Source organism: Anser anser (assembly GCF_964211835.1).
Source record: "Anser anser genome assembly, chromosome: 18".
In the NCBI taxonomy this organism is placed as follows: Eukaryota; Metazoa; Chordata; class Aves; order Anseriformes; family Anatidae; genus Anser; species Anser anser.
This window is the reverse complement of record NC_139739.1, coordinates 13,790,997-13,814,243: the sequence shown is the minus strand read 5'-3', so window position 1 is coordinate 13,814,243 and position 23,247 is coordinate 13,790,997. Positions and strand designations below refer to the sequence as shown.

The following is a 23,247-nucleotide window of genomic DNA, read 5'->3' as shown; positions in this document are numbered from 1 at the left end:
GGGCGGCGGGGGGGGCAGGGGGATGGGGACACGGGGGGACACGGACACGGGGGGGGTGGCCACAGGGAGGTGGGGGGGGGATCCGTGGGGACACGGGGGGTGTGAATTCGGGGGGGCAGGGACACGGGGGGACAGGGACGCGGGGGGGTATGGCCACAGGGACATGCCAACACGGGGGGGACATCGCTGGGGAGATGGGGGGTGTGAATTTGGGGGGGCAGGGACACGGGGGATGGGATGACGGGGATGGGGACATGGGGGGACATGAAAACGGGGGGGGTGGCCGCAGGGACATGTCAGCGTTGGGGGGGGACATCTAGGGGGACATGGGGGGATGTGAACGTGGGGGGGCAGGGGTATGGGGACATGGGGGTGTGGGATGATGGGGATGTGGCCACAGGGGGACAGGGACAGGGGCAGATATGGGGGTATGGGACAATGGGGATGTGGCTGCAGGGGGACAGGGACACGAGGGGGGGGTATGGCCACAGGGATATGCCAAGACGGGGGGGGACATCTACAGGGACACAGGGCTATGGCCACAGAGGGACGCAAACATGGGGGGACACAGCCGTGGGGACATGAAGGGGACATGGCCGTGGGGAGGCAGGAACACAGGCACCATCCAGACCTCGCACCTCGTGGTGGCTCAGTGCGGGAACAGGATTTGGCCCCAGCCCCACCGAGAGGGGGAAACTGAGGCAGGGGCAGAGCAGCCGCTCGCTGCAGCAGGGCTCGGGGCCCTCCAGGCTGGTGGCAGGGGCAAGGCCCAGCTGCAGCAGCAGGATCCCCCTTGTCACCCCAACCCTCGGCGTCCCCATGGGGATGAAAGCAAAGGGAGATCCCTGGGGTGCCAGGGACACACAGCCTGCAATCCCCCCACTGCCGCAGGCTCCTTGTCCCCAGCCCTGCTTCCAGCCCCACTCCATCGCTGCGCAGGGAAGCGCTGTGCCCCGGGGCTGTGTCGGGGCTCTGCCACCCAGCCCCAAGCTGAGCCACACCTGGGTGCTGGCACTGGCTCACGGCAGCGAGGGCAGGGCCCCAAGGAGCTCCTGCAGCCCCCCCAGGGGGAGATGGTCAGCATGAGCCAGACCCCACAGGTGCCCGGTAGACCCAGGAGAAAGCTCTGCTGTGGTTTCAGGGTCCTTGATCAAGGGGGACGCAAGCCCACCGCCCCCCCCGAGGCGCAGGAGGGCCGACAGGGGCTGCAGCTCCCTCAGCGTGCTCCTCCAGGCAGCAGCTCTCACCTGCAGGATGGAGCCCACTGCTGGTCCCAGCTCGCTCGCAGGGCCGGTGCTCCAGGGGGACGTGCTCAAGAGAGGCCAGAAGTGGTACGTTTATAAACATCGGGAATTTTATTTTTAAAAAAACATCACAACCATTAACATCGTTACAGTTAGTCGCCACCTCCGGGGGGTGGCACACGATGATACGAGCATGCTCACAACAAAGGGTTCGCATCGGTTTAGTCTGAGTTAAACAACCATTTTTAAAAGGGGGGAGGGAAAAAATAACTCGGCACGCTACCGTTGAACTTGGTTTTAATGTTTCTCCACAAACGGTGAAAAATACTAAAGTACAGACAAGGAATAATCATAATGTTGTGGCCAACATTATAAATATGGAATTATAAATTTAAAACATTTTCTGGTTTAAAAAATAAATCTGGTAGTAAATGCAGCTCTGCGGGGTCTGCCTCTAGTAGGGCCGGTCTCTGCGCTCCTGGCGGTGCTCACCCCTGCAAGCAGAGAGGCTGGGTCAGTCGTGGCAGCGGGGCGCCCCTCCCAGCCGGGGGCTCCAGAACCACCCCGTGTCGATTTCCAGAGTTTGGGGTCTCCCCGTGACTTTCCCCATGACCCAGCACCTCCCTCCCACCCTGCTCTTCGCAGAGCAGAGCCCTCATGGCCCCCAGCCCGCTCCCCTACGTACTTGTCCATCTTTCCTGGTCCTCCACGCCTTCCGCCTCTGCCTCCGCCTCCCATCTGGTCCATAAGCGGTCCAGGCGGGCCTCCAGGTCCTCCTCCTCGCCGTCCCCCTCCTCCGTAGCCACCTCGGTCCATGCCCCGGCCTCCTCTGAATCCGCCTCTGTCTCCGCCGCGGCCACCTCTGAACATGCCACCGGGTCCCCCGCGGTCCATGAGGCCCCCTCCTCTTCCGCCTCGCATCCCCCCGGGGCCGCCTCTGCCACGGTCTCCTCCTGGAGGAAAGGAAAAAGCTCGGAGCAACCGGAGCCAGAGCCTGCCGAGGCCAGACACCGCTCCAGGCTTTCCAACCCGTCCCCTCCCCGGCCAGGGATGTCCCGGGGCACATGCAGCTGGCGCTGAAACGGGGCGAGGAGCAGGAGCTGGTGGGGCCCGAGGGCAAACGAGGCTGCGGACAGGAGGTGCGTGCTGTCCTGCCCGCACACACGGTGGTTGTTACACCCGGGCTGCAGAACCAAACGGAGCAAGGTGCTGGCCGGGCTGGGGGGGGACCCAAGTGGCTGATGGTTTGTGGCAAGGAAGTCTCCTCGAGAGCCAGGAGGCTCGTTAAGAGGGCACTGCCCGGGAGTAATGAGGTCAAAGCGGTGCTGCAGGGAACTGAAGTGCCAGCGACAGCCCCAAGGAAGAGACTTGGCAGCTCAGGAAAGCGTGGGAAAGGCTGAGGTCAGAGCAGTCCCAGCCTCTGCCTCACAGCTCAGAAGAGGGATGATTCCCCAGCAGCTCTCGGGGCCGGGAGCAGCCACTCCCTAAACATCCCCAAAACTGTGCCTGGGGCAGCTTACTGCCCTCACGGCGGTCCTGGAAACCTCGGTGCCACCAGCCCAGCCCAGCCGTGAACTCTATCACGCATGTACCTGGAGGGGGAAACGGGGGTGGCAGAAACCCTTCCGGTTTAGGAGCCTTGCACTGATTGCACTCTGTTCTCCAGGCAAAGTTCTGGTTTCCACATCCCCTAGGTTAAAAAACAAACAAACAGTCAGCAAAGACCGGGAACACGTTCCTGGTTAGGTAATGCTCAGAAGCGTTGCGTGGCCACTAGCAACACAATGTCCGGGCACAGGAAACACAAAAGCTGGTCAGCAGGACCTGGAGCAAGTCCCGGAGCAAGCCCGCAGCACGGTGGAAGGAACTTCTTGAAGGCCCAGCAAGTTATTTTGAGAAGGACCTATTTGTCTTGGCCAGCACCTCAAAGCAAAGGTCCCCTGCGGCGCTCTGAGTTAACAGACTGAGGCTCTCTCCCCGCCCCAGGGCGGTTCCGCAGGTGCCAGGCCCTCGTGTGCCTGCGGTGACACGCGGCACGCTGCGGGTACCTGCCCGGGGAGGGGGTTTCACGCGGGGCCCGCGGCGGGGTACTCACGGGTTGGGGCACTGCCAGTCGCCGGCTCGGTGCTGGACGCTCCCGCCGGAGGGGTTCCCCCTGGATCCCCGCGGTCCTCGGGAGGAGAAGCCGCCCCTGTCTCCACCTCTGCCTCCCATCCGGCCCATGGGGCCGCTCGGGCCGCCGGGCCCCCCCGGGCCGCCAGGCCCCCCCGGACCTGCAAGGAAGGCTGTGTTAGGGCCAGAAACGAGCCACGGCTGGAGGACGCGGCCCCTCTGGGGCCCGGGGGAGCCGGATGTTACCTCCGCGGAGAGGGGGAGGCATTCCCCGCTGCTCACGTGGCGGCATCCCGCCCCTCATGCTGTTCATGGGGCCCTTCTTCCGCGTGAGGGTAACCTTCAGCTTGCTCCCCTGGAAATCCTTCCCTAGGAGGAACACAAGGGCAAGAGCCTCACTGTGAGCCAGGGGGTTCCACTCTTCACCAGACCCTGGTATCACCCACATCTTGCTGCGGCACACACGCAGTCCCTGACCGCACGGAAAACATCGCCCATCAAAGATAGCAGGAGGGCAAAACTCCACCCGTGGGGCTAAGAGAAACTCAGCTGCAGAACCCAGCAGGTGACAGAGGCCTGGGTGACTGGGGACAAGCACAACCCAAGTACCAGGCTTACCTGTTTCAGTTAAAACTAGGAACTTTTTAGGCAAGAGCTTGACTGTCTGGAGCTAGCCTTAAATCTCTACCGGCCTCCATGCGGAGGACAGAACTGCTGACTTCTGCCAGACACAAATTTAAGTCATGAAGCAAATCCATCACAAAACACAGCCCACATGCTCACCATCAAACCATTCGACAGCTGTTTTGGCAGTAGATGGGTCATCGTAAGATACCGTGGCATCTCCTTTTGGCTTGCCGGTTTCTTTGTCAATGTAGAGGTGTATCATCGGCTGCCCGGTCCTCTTGTTCATCTAGCAGGACACCAAAATGTCATGGCAAGTCACACAGCCCTGCATGCTGAGGGGGGATTCTCTTCTCTGTTCCGCTTCCATTTGAGACAACAGGCTTCCGAGGTGAGCCTCACTTTGGCAACTCCACGGCAGAAGAAAGGGCCCTCTGGCTTACTACGTGTGACAGCTACTCCCCAGATAAGCAAACAAATGAGGAACTGGCCCCAAACAGCACTGCCTGGCCCAACAGCCTCTCCTACAAGCACCTGCCGGTGCAAGAACTGAGCTGCAGCCTCTCCACATCCTCCTCCGCTCTCTCCACCGCCCCGATCCCTCAAGCTGTCACACATCCCACCAGCAGATCCACAGAGACACGCTTCCTTCCTCCAGGACTGTAAGCACTGCTGCTTCCACACACGCCTAATGGAGATGCTGAGGGACAAATCCTGCAGAGGTTCTTTGGGAAAGCTGGAGCTACACGGCAGCCCCAGGCTGCGGTGAGCTTATTGCCCAAGCGGCCCTGCCCAGCTGCTGGGAAAGGGCCGTCGGGGACCAGCGACGCGCCGGGCAAGCCCAGTCCCCTTCCCTGTGCTCTGCCCGCTGGAGGCAGGCGGGTGCTGACCCACGCACACGGGTTCCTCTCACCTTGACAACCCCGCACTGTTTGAAGAAGTCTGCCAGATCCTCCAGGGTCACATTATCATTGAGTCCCTGCACATACACCGAGCTGTTGTCTGAGTCCTCATCTGGGTCCATAGGTGGGCCTAGGAGACAATTCACAGTGTCACTGGGCGAGGAGCGGCAGCGGTTCGGCGGCACGGAGCCCTTGTGTCACGTCAGCCCCTCGGCCAGCTGCGGCTCCTCTTTCAATGGGCGCATTTACCAAAGGATGTGGGAACGCAGGCACTGAGAGCAGTGACCCCGCACCAGCTGCTAAGGGCAGGGAGGCAGCTCCGCTCTGAAGGCGCCGGCTGCCTCCCCTGCTCCCTGCAGAGGGACAGACAGACACCCAGACCCTCCCAGCGCCAAGCAAAGGGCATGGTTCGGCCACTTGGGTGTAACGGGAGACCTCTGAGAGGAGGCACGAGGAAGACCCAAAGGCACAACACGCCTTTGCATCCTTCGGGCTCCTGCACAGGGATGCTCGCCCCGCTCCTTGCTGCGCTAATCCCCGCTTTTCTCAGCGGTCAGAGGAAGGCGCTGGTCCTGGCAGGCTGACACCAAACTGCCACGCGCCTGTGCAGGAGGAAGGAAAGAGCTACAGGGCTGCAGGCTGGGGTGGCAAAAGGGGGAAGGGGACTACTGGACAAGCACCTGCAAGCCCCAGACTGAATCGTGCTTTCTGCTGCACAGAGCAGCTACAGGGCAGCTCCTCGAAGAGCCCCTGGTTCCCACGGAGAAGCGTAAGCCTCTCACAAACACCTGTGGTTTCCCACCAGTCCGTGCTCTGATGAGTCAGGAATAAAGGAATGAATGAACCGGCCACAAAGAGACTGCAAGTGGCAGAGCATCCTCGTACTCCTTGTACAGAAGGGTGAGACACGGGGTAACGTCTTCCACGGCTACAGCCCCCGTCCCGAGCAGAGGACGAGCACAGAAATTGCAATTTCGCGAGCCTGGGAGGGATTGCGAGAAGTTATTTGCAATTACCTAAGTCAAGGTCCGGTCCTTCTTCCATGTGTCCTGCCAGTCGGGAGAGAATCATAAGAAGCTGTGTTAGTGCACGCCTTGCAGGCTGAAGGACCGACACACACAATGCTATCTACTTATAACCACCATTCGATGGCGTTGGTTAAACTCAAATTGACCTGCATTGCAAAAACGTCAGCAATGCACCTTTACTTGGTGATCAGTTCGCTAGTTTTAGCAGCCTTTCAAACCATTAACCACTATTACGCTTTTTTTAAAATGCTTTACCAGGCCAATCGGTTTTAAGTTCATTAATAAAAAAGTTACTTTTAAAAAAATTTATCAAATCCAAACCATTTATTTTCCCCAAATTACAGAAGTGGTTTCTCAATTCTTCCAAGTTACCCTGTGTCCTGTAACCGCATACCCCTAGGCATTGCCGGCAGTACCCATTACAGTCTTGTTGCATATGTCATTTTAACCACTTAAACTAATAAAAATTACACTTTTTCTAAAAACTGACTGCAATTTTTTTTTTTTTTAACACTATCCATTGTAATGCTCAAAAACTTACCACCAGGCTTATTGAAGCCACCTCGCTCTCCAGCGCTGCTGGGGGGATAAACGAAGAAATGAAGGCCTTTCCCTTTACAAAGCCAGTACCGCTCTGAGCCTCTGCGGCTCACTGGGAAGAAGGGCACTGGCTAAACATCTCCAAACAATGCATCTGTCTCTCTCTCTCTCATCTTGTCACTATGCCTTTCTTCAGGGCAGCTTGCTCAAATTTCCTTTACATACACAACCTCGCTTGTCTGGTTTTAGACACCACTTTGCTGTCGGTACCCTTCCATTTACTTGTAGCGGTATTATCAGTGCAATACTTGGCAAAAAATGTTTTCGGGCGTTACAAATTGTGCTTTTATTCCAAAGAAATCACCGGGGCGTTCGCTGGTCAACTCCCTCCCCTCTGTGTGTACATAAAGGTGCACCCTCAGCCTCTCGCAGCACGAGCCCGCGGGTCCCTGACATTAACAGTTAAAAGGTAGGAGACAACCATACGCGATACCTACAACACAGTTCAGATGACATTTCCGCTAAAACCTCGGTATAAAGCCATACATTCAGGTCGCTACTGAATTTAACAAGTCTCTGTGGAAGGAGAACTTACAGAATACAGCGAGGGCTCGAAGGCCTGGGGTGCAGCTTTGTGGACACAGACCGGGACCGAAGATTTTGGCATGCGCCAATGCAAACTCACGGCCGCAGCTTTCATCGAAAGCTTTGGCTGAAGCTTTCGCTTTAGGACTGCTTTCAAGTGCTGGTTAATTAGGAAAACGCCACCTGAAAAGGATTTTGTCATTTCTTTCTCTTTTTGGAAAGACAAGAGCTGTTTTGAAGGAGATGAGCAGAGGAGGGAGAGCACCACTATTTTCTAGCAAGTATTGCACCTCTAATACTGGAAAAAAAGAAGTTGTCAATACACAGTTTCAAGCTGTTGCATGCAGCTTTGCCTCCTTTTGTTAAAGTACACACCATTTACGTAATGTCTCTCTTTTTAAACATATATGTTTACACTTTTTTTTTAATGTTACACAATTCTAAAGTAGTATACCTCCTCTGGTTTTATTACCAAACAACAAGTATTCAGTTACCAAAGTTACAGAAGGATTCCATTTATACAGTGAATACATTTGGTTAAAAATATTCTATGTATATTTTTCCTCTCCATATGGACACCGTGTCTAGTCCCACTTTTCATTATGCTGCCGGCTGAGTACTGAGTACGGGTACTTTTTAAGTATTGAAGTGTATACAAGGCTCTCACTTTGTAACCTGTAGCATATAAATGCGACAAAGCATGTTAAAAAGTTTCCATGTTTAACAGCCAATGAAAATATAAAATAATCGAGTCAATGAAAAAGGGCACGTTAATAACATCGAGCTCCTTACCTGCTGGAGACACTGAAATCCATCACCACAGCATAATAAGAAGGGCCGAGTTCCCCTACCTGCCCCTTGGTGCTCATAGGAAGGCCACCTTTTCCATGGACAGCAGAAAGTCTACGTCCATAAAGCAGGGGGCCCTCTTTTATGGTCTAGTCAGGTGGAAATCGCTAAATACGTAATTTACGCTGGGATTACGGCGTGAAATTAGAGATAAATGATACGTCTTTGGCATGAGAAACTCCAGAGGGGCTAGAAATTTTAAGATGTGATGACAGACATTTCAAGTGTCTACATCTACTTTAAACCATTAGAGAAATAAATACATCATGGGTGAAATCTTTATGCAGAACCGTGGAACTCGCTTCCACTCGAGCCAATTCAAGCCAGATGTGTCCCAACACGAGCAAGGCTTTTTCTTCTGTTTCCACGTATTGGTGGTTGCATTTCTCCGATAAAGATTTCATGCCACTTCAATTCATTTCGACAGAGCTATGCAGAGTGGGACTGTAGCTTGCCGAGCTCTGGTTGCCACCAGGCACTCAAACAGCTCAAGAGGTTGCCTACCAGCGAGGAGCTGCAGTTCCACCTGCCCTGCCAAATGCGAGGGCCAGCGCTTTGCATCCCGTGCCACATTTCCAGTGAGCATCTACGGACACTCTGCATAGCTCTGAACTAAGGTGCGAAGGGATGGAACACACACAAAGCTACATCTTCCTTCTCTTCCTCGCCTCTGGGACCAGTCCTCCTTCCTCGCCTTTATCCAAACAAACAGCACAGACAGGGAGACGAACTGCTGACCTGCAGACACAGGTTTACCAAACCAGGTTTTGCCATCAGTTAAAATGGCCAAACTGATTTAGACCACCTGAAAGCTCCAACAGGGAGCGGTCCTGGAAGTCAAGCCAGAGCTTTATAAGGTCTCGGGGCCTTTCTTCACGCTCCAGCCAAGCTCCAAGCGTTCTGGCCACTCGGAGTCGCGGCTTCAACAGCAGCAATCAGCCCCACACATACACGTACAGACGTAGCTCGGCACGCTACCGCTAAGGCAAAGAGGCTGCCACGAGGCTTCTGCCTTGTACATACCTGAAAACTCTCAAGAGCCCCACTAGTGAGTGAGGCACAGGAATTGACTCCTGGACCTGGCGGGAGGTTTGTGTGTGTTCAACCCAAAGTTACTGTTAAACCCCACAGAGGATTTCACCTCTGCATGACCACGAAGGGAGCTGAAAGTTCCAGGTTTAGCAATACCCCTAGTTCCCCCGAGCCCAACCAGCTGCAGGACAGAAAAAAACATACATCCTGCTCCTATTTCCCCTCAGATAATATTTCCATGGAATAGAAGCAATGCTGCTAGAGAGATGCTCTCCATGGAAGTACAGCTGGGAATGTCAACCTTTCAGTCCCTTCTTTCCATTTCAAATCCTATGGGTGAAACAGAATTAGATAAAAGGAGAAAAGATTTGCTCTTACCCCATTCCACCGCGTCCTCCTCCCCGCCCACCTCTGCTCATGCCTCCACGATCATATCCCCCTCTTCCCCTGCCCCGGTTATCAGGGCCGCTCATATTCCGGTTCTCTCCTGGGCCTGAAAAGCCTCCGGATTCCTGTCCGTACACGTTCATGCTGCTAGGATGGTCCTGACGGAACGAGCCTGAGGAAGTTTGTGACAAAAACATCAGAGAGCTGCAGACAAGAGCGGGTCCTGTCCCCTTTTAAAGCCTTCCTCCCTACCTTCAGCACCAGAACAGACAGCATTGCATGAAAGCGGTTTGCTACAGCACTTCGGGAGAGACATGCCACTCGGGGAATCGGGTTTTGAGGCAGGCCCTACCGGTCTGCCCTCTGCAGAACGGTCACCGGGTTGTTTGTACCGAGCCTTGCCCAGCCCAGCCCCAGTGGTATTTCTCGTTGCTGTGTTTTTCAACCATCTGCCCACCTTTCCCACACCGAGGGGAGCATCGTAATTGTCTAATGAGCTAGGCGAGCTGTCTGTCAGTGAGCGAGGGCAAAAACCAGCTACAGTATGCTCCCCCTTCAACACAGCCGCACGCTCAGATCCTTCAGACCCAAATAAAGCTAGGCAAAGCCTCCCTCTGAGACAGCTCACCCTGCAAGGGCGACGGAGACCGACCCTTTCCTCAACAATCCCGCAGCTCTGCTAAGCACACTCACTCTGCTGGCCGTAACTGCTGCTCTGCTGGCTGTACTGGCTTGGGGCCTGGCTGTAGGATCCAGTCTGGGGCGGGTAACTCGTTGGGGGCGGCTGCTGCCCGTAGCTGCTCTGCTGGCCATAGCTAGTCTGCTGGCCGTAGGTGCTCTGTTGCCCGTAGGTGCTCTGCTGGGAGTAAGTGCTCTGATCGTAACTGCTTGGCTGCGTAGAGGAGTAGCTGGAAGACAAAAGCATTAAGAAGACGGGAAGATAAGCCAGTCCACTGACACGTGTGCATTAGGCTGCAGAATTGGCTCACGCTAGGCAGTAAGGCAATTATAAGCCATATGCACCATCACAAACCACTTAAAAAGGTGAAGTCATCCTACGGAGTCTGGTCTGATGGCAGGAGGAAAAATAAACCTGGTAGACTGCTACAAACAAAACCAACGTGACCGTTCACAGTTTACCTCTGGAAAGAGGCTGAAGTGCAAGGGCAGAAGTCAGCGGCAAGACAGCTAACAGCCTCCCCTTCTGCTTCAGTACTCAAATACTTTCAGATGATGAATAGTGAAACTTTTCCCCTCGCGCACTTCAGGCTTTGAACACTTCAAAACATACGCTCTAGCAGTCAGCATCAAAACATCAAAGACAGCTGAGGGAAAGAGGTGAGCTCCTTCTCAAAATCACGTGTAAGGAGGCAGCAAAAGGTCACTTTCATACTCTACAGCTCGGGAATTTCTTAAAAAACATTTTTCACTGTTTTGGCTTGCCACTTCAGGTGTGCAGGCAGAGATGTTTATGTGCTCGATTCCAGCCTCATCTTCCCTTGGACAAGTACCACCCAACCAGAAACACACTTCCCTCCTTCCAGGACACCAAACCTCTTTCTACGCTTGTTCATTTAAAATCCCTTGAGGAAAAAAAGAAAATCCTTTTGCCCAAGTTAACCCCCAAGTTCCCAGGCTAGCCGCACGGGGCTTCGCTTTCTGAAAGAATTACCTGGTAGGAGGATAGGAGGGAGGAGCAGTGACTGGCTGCATCGGGTAGCTGGCAGGCACCTGAGGGTAGCTGTAGTTGCTCTGTCCGTAGCCTAGGCTGGGCTGGCTGTAGCCTGTCGTACTCGACTGCGGCTGGCTGGTCTCTGCTGGTTTGCTGCCATCCTGGGGTCTGAAAAGCAACAGCGAACAATAAGGGGAGCCTGGTACAAACCCCCACCTCGGATCCCACCACAGAACACTTTCTTCGGGAGGCGTTACAAGCTGGCACCACATCAGTGCCGGCTAGGAGAGGCGCGTCGAGCCCTAAACGTTTTACCAGCTGCCGACTGGATATTTGCACGCTCCCCTCCCACCAGGAAAGGCCCGGGCAACATCCTGAGCTGAGAGCATAAAAGAGCACTACAGCATCTGTTTACCAGCTGCATCATGAAACCTACAGCGAGGGGCTTAGGCTTTGGCTTTGGGAGGAGTGGAGGACGCAAACGGGCCAGGAAAGCCGGTCAGCAGCATCGCCCCTCTGCTCCAGCCGTTTTTGCACAACGCTCGTAAATGATCAGCTCAAAAGGAGACAGAAATGCTGCCAGTTAAAGGCACTACTGTTTGGAGAATCCACTGCAGGCAGATATTGCCCCGTATACGTTATCTGATGAAAGGGAAAGGATGTTTATTATTAACTCTCAAGGCCTGAAAATAAAGATAGCCCTTTGCATGCAATTTGCATGTCCCCTTCCTTCACAATTGTCCCACGCTGCTTAGAATATCAAAGCGTTTATCAGAGCTAAGAAGAGCTGAACTACAAGCTGGGTAAAATTACTTAAAATGGCATCAGGATTCATACTTGAATGTAATCTGATCGATACAGACAGGGCTGTCAAGCTCTGGCTTTCCTTACAGGAACAGTTACAGCAAACATCAGGCAAACGCATAAAGCCGTTTTTGCTCATTACTAAGTAAGTTTCCATTCTGTATTCTAAACCTTTCACATCCTGAGCGAACAATTAGGCTGAACATGCTATCGACAGCGTCCAGACACAAGAGATTTAAAAAGGAAATTGTCTTCAGCGTGTGCGCCCACTCAAGAAATCGGAGGGCATAACATCATCCTAGCAACCCTATGACTCAAGATCACATCAGACTCATCCATTTTCTGGTCTAGATCATGAGTCAAGAGCCCATTTTTGCTGCCTGGTTGCTCCCCCCATCTCCCAGTAACGGCGCTGACTCACTGTGCCAGAGCAGAAGCTACCTACACTGCTTCCCCCGGCTCTGGGAAGGCGGTGGGATCAGCTGCGGCAAAAGCAAAGCTGGAGCGCAACAGGCAGAGAAAAGGTGGAAGCAAAGCCAGCGGGCCCCAGCTCAGCAGGCAGCGTCCTGGGGGCTCTCCCCACCAGCAGAGCGGAGGAGGACGACAGGAATCCCCGTTACCTTGCGGGAGCGGACGCTGCTGGCTGCTGCCCGTAGGCAGGGTAGGCAGGCTGGGTGCCGTAAGCGGACGGAGCTGCGTAGGAAGCCTGGGTGGTGGTAACCGTAGCGGTGCTGGTATCGTAGGCGGCTGTGCCGTACCCCTGGACGGGCTGGCTATAGGCCGGGGGGGCGGTCGGGGTCGTGTAACCTACAACAGAGGACAGCCTGGTCAGATCAGCGCAGAGACCTCGCTTCGGGACCTTTCTGACTATTTCACTCTCGCTTGCGGTGTGCCAGACCCCGGAAACGGCACCGGCTGTGCCGCCGCGGACCGACCCACGGCACCCCTTCGCCTCCCTCCGAGAGAGCCCCGGCCTGGGAAACCCCAACCTCCCTCAGCTCTGCCCCCTCCAGCCCCAAAGCACGCCCGGAGGAGCTTTCTGGAAGCCGCCCCTCGATCAGCATCCAAGGATGTTTGCTTGCAGCTAACCTAACACAGCAAAGCCTGGGCAGGACAAGCCGAGGCACGCAGTGGCTTCTCAACACGAGAGGCCAGACAAAGCTCCTCTCAGCTTGAGGAAAAGAAATCCAATTGACTGGAGGAGTACGGTCCCGTCCTGGCAGCTTTTTGGAGAAACAGAAGCACCAAGTGGCACAAGGCTGACACGAGAAGTTTTTCTGAGCCATTTAGGCAGTATTAGGCTAAATCAGCAATCCTAGGAACTAAGGGAGAGCACGTTACATTTCCCTTAACTTAAGGGAAAGGTCAGAAGCTGCCTGACGTGCCTCGTTTTTGATGTTTTATGTACCTTTGTTCCTCTCAGAATTTCAGCTCGCTTTAGATAAAAAGCTCAGGGCTCACACAAATTTATTTCTGCACAATTTTACGAGAATATCCAAGCCCCCAAAGCAGCTCTGTTTAGATTAGCCTTACCAGCAGCTGTCGCTAGGTAATGCAGCTGACCACTTGGCCTGTCAACAAAGAACCATAAACCAGGTACTGCCACGGTGGCTTTTTCATTGTTAAGAACCTCGCAAGCACGTTTCCAAATTATGAAAAAAAAGATTTACCCGGAGAACCACCAATTACAGATTTTGTTAGCAAAAGCTCGCTTACTAAAAACATAAAACGATTGCCAAAAAGCAGCCAACTGGCCTCAGTCTGACTGAGGTGATCTTAATTGCATCAATTAAGGTAACGGCTTCTCCACCACTTAATGTTTTGATTAAACGTGGGACACTTGTGACATACTCTTCTAATTACAAAGCATTTCAGGCAAATTGCGCCCGGCTCTTTATTGCGACTCCCTCCTTTCCCAGATGAAAGCACTTCCAGCAGAGCACAGCGTATGGCTGCAGCTCCTTCCCCTCGTCCAGCGCACCCTCCCGAAGCCCAGCGGCACTTCCAGCCTCGCTGTGCTTTGCTACAAAACCAGGCCTCTCGAGCCAGCAAGTACAGGGCAAGAGAAGCGAAAGGAGAAGTGAGAAGTCTGCAAGCAGACCTGAAAAACAAGCTGCAGCCTCCCATCCTGCCCGTTACTCTCGGGCTCTCCAGTTAGTCCCAGGATGCTGACACGAAGGGGCTCCGAGCGGGCAGAAGCCTTTCCCCTTTTTCCACCTGCAACAGCCGGCCCGAAAGCCCTTGCCCGCTCCCACAAGCCCGATGCCTCCTGCACTCGCAGGCTTATCACGCTGCTGCCCTCCTCCTGAACGCCGCGGGCTGGCTTCCACCACATGCTCCTGCCAAGCTGGAAACACTAAAGCTGGCTGGAAACACTATGGCAGGCGAGCAAGCTCCCCTCCCACCAGGAGATAGCGGCAGGAACCGCCAGCACATCGCTCTTCCTGGTCATTCAGCTGCTCCTTGGTGCCGAGAGGTTCACTGGAAAGCCAAGTTCTGCTCCGAGCGTTACTGAGAAGGGCGAGTGAAACGATCCTGAACGGGTTTTGGTGCCTCAGAAGAATTTAAACAGCCCAAACGCCTCAGTGTGAGCCCCCACAGCGTTTCGCCAGAGCGCCAACACCAGAAGCTGAAGGAATTCTTACTTTAACTGGCTGAAGCCTGAGCGCTTATTAAAAAAACCTGCTGCTTGCGTAAGGGCAGTGTGACGTGCGTGCTGCTGAAACCGCAGCCCCTGGGCCCAGCCGTGCCCTGGGGAGCAGCGGTCCCAGGGCCAGAGCCGTCTTCTTCCCAAACCGGGAGCCTCGTGGGTCGGGCAGCGCTGGCCTCCCGCATCGAGTGGGCTTGCTGGTACCTGGCCCTGCACGGTCAGTGGACTGAACGGGGGGAAAAACATCCCGAGCTTTAAAGCTTCGGCTCTAGATGGAGCATTTCGCCTGAGCGAGTGCGCTCAGTGGGAAGCGTCTGCGCCAAAAAAAGAACAAGCAGTGATTTAACATCCCGCTGGTCCACGATTTCGTTTCAGCAGCTTCAGTTTAAAGACTCAGAAAACCCTCAAGAGCTGCATTTTTGAGGGGGACGTTTACACAGCATCGCTTCTCTCTCCTCCCCTCGGCAGTTAATGAGACAAGTGGCGGATCTGCAGAACAAATACTGCGAGAAAAGGGGAACAGAAGAACTTTGACAACCTGCTTTAAGAAGCCCAGTTACGTGGCTCAGTTTTCTCTCCAAGCACTCACGCCTGCGAGCAAAACCCTCATTGAAGTCCAGGAAACCTTCACACAGTGGGGAAGCTCGCAGGATTTGGTCCTCAGAGAGCATCAGCTAAGAACTGTGGTCAAAGAAGTTTATTCTGAAACAAGCAGGCTTCGTGTCAGCCAGCAGCAGCCTTCAGAGGCTTCTCCCTGATTCGAGCAGCATCGGAAGCTCCCCACGGGTCCACGAGCCCAAAGCAAGCTGGCTCCTGCTGGGCGCACGCTCCTCCCAGCAAGGCTCCAGAGAAGGGGAAGCAGGAGCTGCCCTCTCCCTGCTTTATTTTGGTAGGTAATCACAGGTTACTGGGGCAGCCGACATAGCTACGGGCGTGCCTACTTCCCAACATCGAATACACGAGGAACTCTTTATACATCCAGCCTTAAATTTCGCAGGTAGAAAGAGAAGTGGGAGCTGGTTATCGTTAGCGAGTAGTTCCCGCTTAACTACTTCGAGCAGATTCACGCTCAGAGATTTGAAATGATGCATTTGGCCCCAACAACGTTGTTAGAAAGCCAATAACCATACCAGCTGCAGCTGTTTATTTACTCTTGTAATTCAGGCTTATATCCTGCAGTGATTAAAGAGCAAACCATGACCGCAGGCACGATGGTGCTGATTAATCCCCTAATCCACTTGTTGCCAGCAGAGCTGCGGAGGAGCCCACGGGCTCCCGTCCCCGGGGGCTGGACCAGAGGCCTCCAAGTCACCTTCTCCTGCAGCCACGGGGGTGAGGAGGTAGGTGAGGAGGCTGGAGGCAGGCTGCTCCAACCGAGATGTCCCCAGGCACCTTAGAACAGCCCCAGCCTGAGGCGCAGTCCCTAGAGGGCACATCTGCGCGGGATCTGAATTTCCCTGGCAACAATGGCATCTTGCAAAAAAAATACACCGAGACAAAAAAAGTCGCTTGGCTTTTAAGTTAGTGCAGAATCGCGGTAATTCGTCTGCTACAAAAAGGCGATGCCAAGGAAAAAGAAACCGGAATTCAACTGCGAAACTTGCAAGTCTCTCAGGACACGAAGATATATGCCCCAGGCAACACCACGGGCTCTGCGTGGTACAAAAAGCCAGAAGGAGCACTCGGCAGAGGCAGTGACAGGCTGTAAGCACCATCAGCCTCGTTTGCCCAGCTCCAGCTCCTGAAGGACCAGCTCCAGCTCCTGAAGGAGAGGCAGGCATAGGAAGAATAAATACAACCTGGCACTCTGCCTCGAGAGTAACACCACCAGCTCTGCCACAGGCGTGCTGCACGGGTTGAGGCAAATCGCACCTGAAGGCCTGGTGTAACCTTTCGTTGGGCCACTTCCTCAGCTTTCTTTTCTTTTGGATGACAAAAAAAAAAGCAGCGTTTTGCCTACACAAGAAGCCATGCAGAAAAGATGCCTGGTATTATTATTACTCCAGCAAACATGCTCTTGAGGAACAAGCACAAACACAACCAGCTCAGCTTCCTGTGACCCTTCCAGGGGCGGAGTTAGCCCTAAGGACGAAGGGACTCCAACATTTCCAAGAAAAATCTGAGGAGTCCCCATGTCAATGCTCCTGCCCGTTTACATCCACGGACCGTTAAAGGCGAGGAGAAAACCCGCAAATAACCAGCAGTGACACTGGCTAGAGGGCACTGCTCCTCATCCTGCAGGACACGTGCTACCTGCCGGGCAGAGATTTTCCTCATCCACGTAAAGACGTCAAACACATCGACTCTACGGGATACTATTTTCTCTCTGCCTCTTCCTTGCGAGGCTCCCCAGTGGTTTCTGTGGCCAGGTGCCCCCCAGGAACATCACCTGCCTGTTCAAGCATCCCCACGCTTTGGGAAATGCTGAAGAAAGCTCCCACTCCAACAGCCATTTGCAAGCCCTCCCATAGCCAAGGACGAATCTGCAGAAAAGGGCACCCAAGGCACCGCTCAGAGGAAAAACTCTTTTCTTCTGCGAAGTCTCCTGAATATTCAGTCCAAATATACCAGAATTAAATGAGGTCTCAATAGTTTTCTTTCATACATCAAGACGCTCGCATGTACAGAACTCCAGGTCAAAGAGCACACGTTGAAATCGTGTCCGGAGCATTTAAGAGCACGGGGAGCGTGAGTCTGCACTAGAAACCCAGAGACGTAATGTGGAACGTGCAGAGATGGTGGTCAGGGCACCTGGACACGTCTAACCACGCTGTTCACCCTTCAGGGAAGGGTAAGAAAACGGGGTTGTGTTCACCTGAAACATCTTGGCGTGGCTGTCTGTGGTGTGGACAGAACTTCCTAAGCAAAGTACACCCCTCGGGCCTTTCAGAGCCACCCGTTACAGAGACATGGAGACTGCAAAGAGCACTGCATCCTAGCAAACCCTTACTGTCCTCGTGTGCGCTGTGATGCCGGGTGGTTTTGGTGCTAGAAGTGACACCTAGGGGGTTAACACGGCAAGCTTGGACAGGATGAGCCATTTTGCACGCAAGGGTGAGCAGGAGTCAAACCTGTACTGGTCCCTTCTACTGTGGGAAGCACAAGCCAAGAAGCAGAGGGCACGCTATCAGAATAGGCACGCAGCACTTTCCGGGTTTGGTTTTCAGGGAGCGCTCGGGACACCGATTCCCTGCGTGGGCTCAGGAGCAGCCAGAGCGTGTGCTCCCGAGGAGCGCTGCTGTGCGGCTCGTGTTTGCTGCGCTCCTGTTAAGCACAGCACATTCTGCAGCCATGCCGAGCTCCACGGCACGAACCAGCACCCCAAAGGTTCCCTGAAAAAATTAAACGTGTACGCTCCCTTACTTGGGGCACTCGGCCCACCCACACCTTTTAAACCTCTCTTCCCTCGAGGAAGGCTCTGCAGACAGCACGTCCTTTCCGCGTGGCAGCTGCCCGCAGAAATTCAGCAGGGTTTGGGCCGGAGCTCCCCAGCACGGACTGGAGCCCAGCTCCTTCCCCAGCCCGAGCGAGGCCCCGCGGGCGCAGCGGCTCTTACCGGTGGGGGGCTGCCCGTAGGACGTAGCGTACGCGGTCTGCCCGTACGTCGCGGTCGTCTGCGGCTGCGTGTAGCTGGTGTCAGCGGGCTGTCCGTACGTTCCGTAGCTCTGCTGCCCGTACGTCTGCTCCAAAGACGATACGAATTTAATTCGCGGACAGAAGCCACTCGCACGCGTTGCACGGACACGCACGGGCTGTACACAGACCGGGGGCCCTGCGTTACCTGGTCTACTGAAAGCAATCTGAGTCAAGCCAAGGCTACTCTGAAAGACTGGGCGCTACTGCAAGTTTCAGTGCAGATCTGCAACGAAGCTACAAACGCAGCTTTTCCATGCCAGGACCGGAGGGGTAGCCTCCTGCGTATTCACGACACCCTTTTGCTCTACGTGAAGCAGAGCAGGAGAGCACCCAGCTCCTTGTGATCGCCCAGGCACAGAGGAACGTTCACAGGGACCTCCCGAGGGCTAACCTGCACCTACCCAAAGTTCGGGCTCAAGCCCAGACTAAAGGACTGCTGCTGCCTCGCTCGGTCCCGAGGAGAGCACTCAAAGCAGCCCTTCAGCCATGGCGGCCCGATCAGAGTGACTGGCTGAGCGCAGAGCTGCCGGTGCTGCCGTTTTGCCAGCAGCCCTCAGCCCTGTGCCACGGCCCAGGCAGCCCAGACCTCAGGCACCGGGCAGCTTCTAACAGCTCTGCGTGGTCAGCCGCTGCATTTTGGGTGAAGCTGCGGTGACAGCTCATGAAGCAGCACAAATACAAGCCTTAACGTCCGGATTTTCAGAGGTATTCGCCGGTTTCTGGGGGAGGTTGGCAATTAAATGATTTTTGGGACCTAAACCTGCATTACCTGTGAGCCCCTCTCCCTGGCTCACGAGCGGCACAGATCCTAACCAAGCCACAGACCTCAACAAGGAGAAAAAACTCTGACCAGCCCGGGTTTTCCAGCACCTGTGGAAGCTCACCCCACCAAGAGGCAGGAAACCCCGCGAGCCCCCCATGGCTAGCTGCCTACAGCTGAGTGCGCACTGAAGGACCTCGAAGCCTCCTCTTCTTACATTTGCCAGTCTGCTTACACCTTCCGTGTAACCCGTGCTTCTGGCAGCAGCTCTCGCATTGTTCTCTCTCGATATATTTATTCACAATACAAGGTATCGGTATTTTCCCTTTGGCCAACACAAAAGCCCGTGCTCCCCCTGTAAAGGCAATGTTTTCGCAAAGGTATCGCAGCACCAAAGGTTTTTGCAAAGGTTTTGCAGCACCAGCATGCTGCAAGCCGGCTGCTGTGGGCAGCAGCAACACAGCCCAGCTGCCGCCACCGCTGGAGTTAACCCGTTTAAAGCTGCTCGGTAACGCTCCAACATGGCACAGCGGTTGGTTTTGACTCTAGAGTACAGATGTGGTTTTTTTTTTTGAGTGGCAGGGTTTTTCTTTCAGAAAGTGCTCTCTGGAGATACTGGGGAAAAGTTAACCCAGACTACTCTGAAAACACACTTGTAGAGCTTATACAGCTGTGGTTTTAGTGGCTTGGATTCTGAGGATTAAAAAAGCATCATTCAATTCATCTCTTAAAGATCACCATCAGTTTGCAGTCTAGCCAACTGACAATAGTAAGTTTTTGCTACAATACCTGCATGAAAATCTATCCTCTCCTTCTAATTTCTGCAACTGCTGCTGTTTCACAAACATCAATTTCCCCATCTCTCCTCTTTTTATCAGTCTCTCTCTCCTACACCACCAACTAAACACCCACTGACACGCCCGTGTCAAACGCACACCAGGAATCAGGCTTTTACAGTCCTCCCAGCAACAGGTTTGGATACAGCAGCAGAGAATCGTTAAGGTTGGAAGAGACCTCCAAGCCCATCTATTGCCAAGGAAGGGGAAAGCGGAAGCTCCCTGCTGTCGAGGCGGTTCTCACTCGAAGCAAGCAGCACAGGCTGTGGGGGAAGCTACAAGACAACTTCCAGCGACAGATTTTGACGTTGCTTTTCGGGGCCGGCAGAGCGCCGGGTAGTTTACGGGGAGGCACGCGATTGCTTCCAACCCCCCCCGTGCGTTACCTGGGTGGTCTGTGCGTATCCTTGAGCTGGCTGAGGTGCGTACGCGCTGTAGCTGCGAAAGGAATTTGAAGAGATTTATAATGCGCCCCCGTACCCCTGACTCGCGCGACACATGCATCACGAGACGACTTTTACATATCCAAGCGGCTGCTGATGAAGCACTGAGGCAAGACAAAAGGGAGAACCTTGGCATGTGCGAACACACGCGAGCTAAGGCTACGCCGCAGTTATTGCGCACACACGTTACACCTTTTTGCGACGTGGGATAAGAGCACGACGCGACTTACCCCTGCTGAGCTGCAGCTTGGCTATAGGTACTATAATCTGCAAGAGAAAAAGGAGAAAAAAAAAAGGTTAACAAAGGCTTAACAAAATTAACAGTGTAAGAACGCAGCAGCTGGAATTTCCTCCCGCGACTCCAAAGGACCGCTATAAACCGCTGGAAATCCAGTTTCAAAAGAGTAAGGTAAATGCACTTTCTCAGCCTTTTTAAAGGAAACAAAACCCCTCTTCCCTTTATGGTTCCTGCTGCTTGCAGCCACAACTTTGATCTCAAATGACCCTACTTTAATTTAACTGCCACCTTGGCTAACACCCAAGGGGACTGGCAGCGGGGTGTTTTGTTTAGGAACAAAAGAAACACTGGGGCTGACACTTACAAAACCCCTGGTTTCAAAGGGCCAGGTTGCAAGCTCTGGGTCCGTAGGAATGACAACGCTTCGCTCGTTCTATTTAACTTTCAAGGACACAAACAAATCGCTGGAAAGTTCTAACACTTTTCCCTATCAGGGCTCGAAACAGGCAGCTGGCAGCGATTCCTTCCCCAAAATCCTGGCCCGTGCCAATACTCTGGTTTAAAGAAATGAAATCCCCAAAACCCAAGCAGAAAAAGCCTGTGCTGGACTGGCTGGCTGCTAGGGATGGAAAACGTATCCACACGACAATTACAAGGCTATATTTAAAATGATTACAGCTCCTACATGCACGTTTTCCCTCCAAGTCACCCAGGGTTTCCAGTTCCCATCCAAACCTTAGCAAACCCATGGCTCGGACCGAACCTTTCCAGCCATGGCGCTTCTCCAGCTCTCCCAGGACCTGAAAGGTCCCGAGGACGGAGATCAGGAACGGGCTCAGAGTTCGCTCCCATTTGCTGCAGGGGCCACAGCACCTGACTGAGCCACAACCAGAGACTGAACGGGAGCAGAGCTCTACCTAGACCCTTACAGACAAAGGTTCTGGTGTTTCTGCTGCGATTGCACCTTGGAGTAAGCTGACCTCTATTAAGAAAGTGAGTTTTATGAATTTGCAGAACTTGCCTGAAGCCCTCAGCCACCCCTGGGGCATAACTTTTATCCCTCTGCTCGCCACCGAGGTGCTGGGGCTCCAGGATCATTTTGGAAATGCCGTTTGCACCCACCAGAAGCTCTGGAGGCCACGGATCTGCCCGTGGGCAATCCCAACCTCTATACACGAGCTTACGGGGCGGGCTGCTCCCCCTTCCCTGCACGGACGGCGGAGCTCAGGGTGATGCACGAGGAGATGCTGTGCCTGGCAGGGATGGCTGACAGACGGAAATCGGTCCCGACCTCGCACCAGGGAGCGGGAACGGCCTCGAACACCCCGGGAAGGCGTCGGGGCGGGCTCCCTGAGACCTGCCTCCCCTTCCCAGCCACCGCGCCCCGCTCACACGCGCCACAACCACACCGAGCCCCGACCCCGGGCACCCACAAACCGGGGCCGCCCCGCATCGAACCGCTTCGGCACCGCTGCTGCGCCCCTAACGTGGTAATATTATAAACGTGTAATATTATAAAGAGGTAACGTTATAAAGGGGTAGCATTATAAAGAGCCCAGGGCCCGGCCCTTCCCCAGCCAGCCGGGGCCCTGAGGCCCACCCGGGGCCCTCGCCCATCCCCTCGCCGGCCCCTCCAGGCCCCCGCAGCCGGGAGCAGCCCCCCAGGTAACGTTTATTCCCCCCCGCCCCCCACACGCCGTTATTTGACCCCCCCCGAGCCCCCACACCCCGCAGCCGCTCCCAGCAGCAGCCGCTTTTCCCCCCGTTTTCCCCCATTTCCCCCCATTTTCGCTGCTCGCCCGGCTCCGGCTCCTCTCCCAGGACACCGAGGAGCCCTCCCGGGGCCCGCCAGCCCCGTCCCGGCCGCTCCCGTCCCGCCGCGAGCCGCCCCGCCGCGGCCGGGCCGCCCTCACCCGTGGACGCCATTTTGTCGCCTTCCTCCTCCGCGCTCCCAACGTCCGGCCGCCGCCGCCGCCGCCCCCGCGCTGCGCATGCGCCGCCCTGCCCGCCGGCACGCACCAACCGCGGCGGGGCGCGGGGGGGGTAGGCGGGGGGGGGGGGCTGGGGCGGGTGGTACGGCCCGGGGAGACCCGGAGAGGGGAGGGGAGGGAGGGGGAGGGGGGCGTCACGCGTGACGTCACGTGGAGACGGGGGGGGCCCGTGGGTGGGGGACCCGTGGGTGGGGGTCCGATGGGTGGGGGTCCCACAGGTGGGTGGGGGTCCCCTGGGTGGCTGGGGGTCCCGTGGGTGGGGGTCCCATGGGCGGGGGTCCCATGGGCGGGGGTCCCATGGGCGGGGGTCCCACGGGTGGGTGGGGGTCCCGTGGGTGGGTGTCCTGTGGATGGGTGGGGGTCCCACGGGTGGGTGGGGGTCCCCTGGGTGGGGGTCCCATGGGCGGGGGTCCCACGGGTGGGTGGGGGTCCCGTGGGTGGGTGTCCCATGGGCGGGGGTCCCACGGGTGGGTGGGGGTCCCCTGGGTGGGTGTCCTGTGGATGGGTGGGGGTCCCACGGGTGGGTGGGTGAGCGAGCGGGGGTCCCCTGGGTGGGTGTCCCGTGGGTGGGGGTCCCACAGGGAGGTGGGAGTTCCCCTGGCTGGGGATCCCCCAGGTGGGTGGGTTAGTGGGGGTCTCCTAGGTGGGTGGGGGTCCCCTGGGCGGGGGTCACACAAGCAAGTGGGGGGTCCCCTGGGTGGGTGTCCCCCGGCTCCGGGTCCCACAGGTGGGTGGGGGTCCCCTGGGTGGGTGAGTGGGGGTCCCCTGGGTGGGCAAGGGTCACACAGGCACGTGGGTGGGGGTCCCCTGGGTAGGTGGGGGTCCCCTGGGCGCCCCCCCTCACTGCGTCACCCACTGCCCAAGGGACAAGCCCTCCCCCCGCCGCAGCACCCACCCACGTGTGTCCCCACCAG

At 55.6% G+C, this 23,247-nt stretch overlaps 1 protein-coding gene across 4 annotated transcripts; it reads right to left on the bottom strand.

Moving 5' to 3' along the window:
* Nucleotides 1-1,332: 1,332 nt before the first annotated feature.
* EWSR1 (EWS RNA binding protein 1) lies at nucleotides 1,333-22,346 on the bottom strand. Of its 4 annotated transcripts, none has more exons than XM_083804587.1 (17): nucleotides 22,256-22,346; nucleotides 20,335-20,371; nucleotides 20,048-20,099; nucleotides 17,986-18,109; nucleotides 12,400-12,586; nucleotides 10,976-11,143; nucleotides 9,997-10,211; nucleotides 9,295-9,475; nucleotides 6,452-6,489; nucleotides 5,899-5,931; nucleotides 4,894-5,012; nucleotides 4,140-4,269; nucleotides 3,603-3,725; nucleotides 3,340-3,517; nucleotides 2,765-2,934; nucleotides 1,930-2,197; nucleotides 1,333-1,738 (listed from the first exon to the last, which is right to left on the bottom strand). In XM_083804587.1, the coding sequence occupies exons 1-17, from the start codon at nucleotides 22,266-22,268 to the stop codon at nucleotides 1,699-1,701; spliced, it is 2,076 nt and encodes a 691-aa protein (XP_083660713.1). In that variant the 5' UTR covers nucleotides 22,269-22,346; the 3' UTR covers nucleotides 1,333-1,698. The 4 variants fall into 4 exon arrangements, with proteins under 4 accessions (XP_083660713.1, XP_083660715.1, XP_083660714.1 ...); XM_083804589.1 differs by having other exon boundaries at nucleotides 2,837-2,934; XM_083804588.1 differs by having other exon boundaries at nucleotides 6,452-6,486.
* Between the last annotated feature and the right edge of the window lie 901 nt (nucleotides 22,347-23,247).

Coding starts and splice junctions, on each gene's coding strand:
- EWSR1 (XM_083804587.1), bottom strand. Junction 11,144..12,399: donor GCAGCGTCCGCTCCCGCAAG/GTAACGGGGATT, acceptor GTTGCTTTTCAG/ACCCCAGGATGGCAGCAAAC. Junction 5,932..6,451: donor TGGCTTCAATAAGCCTGGTG/GTAAGTTTTTGA, acceptor CCCGACTGGCAG/GACACATGGAAGAAGGACCG.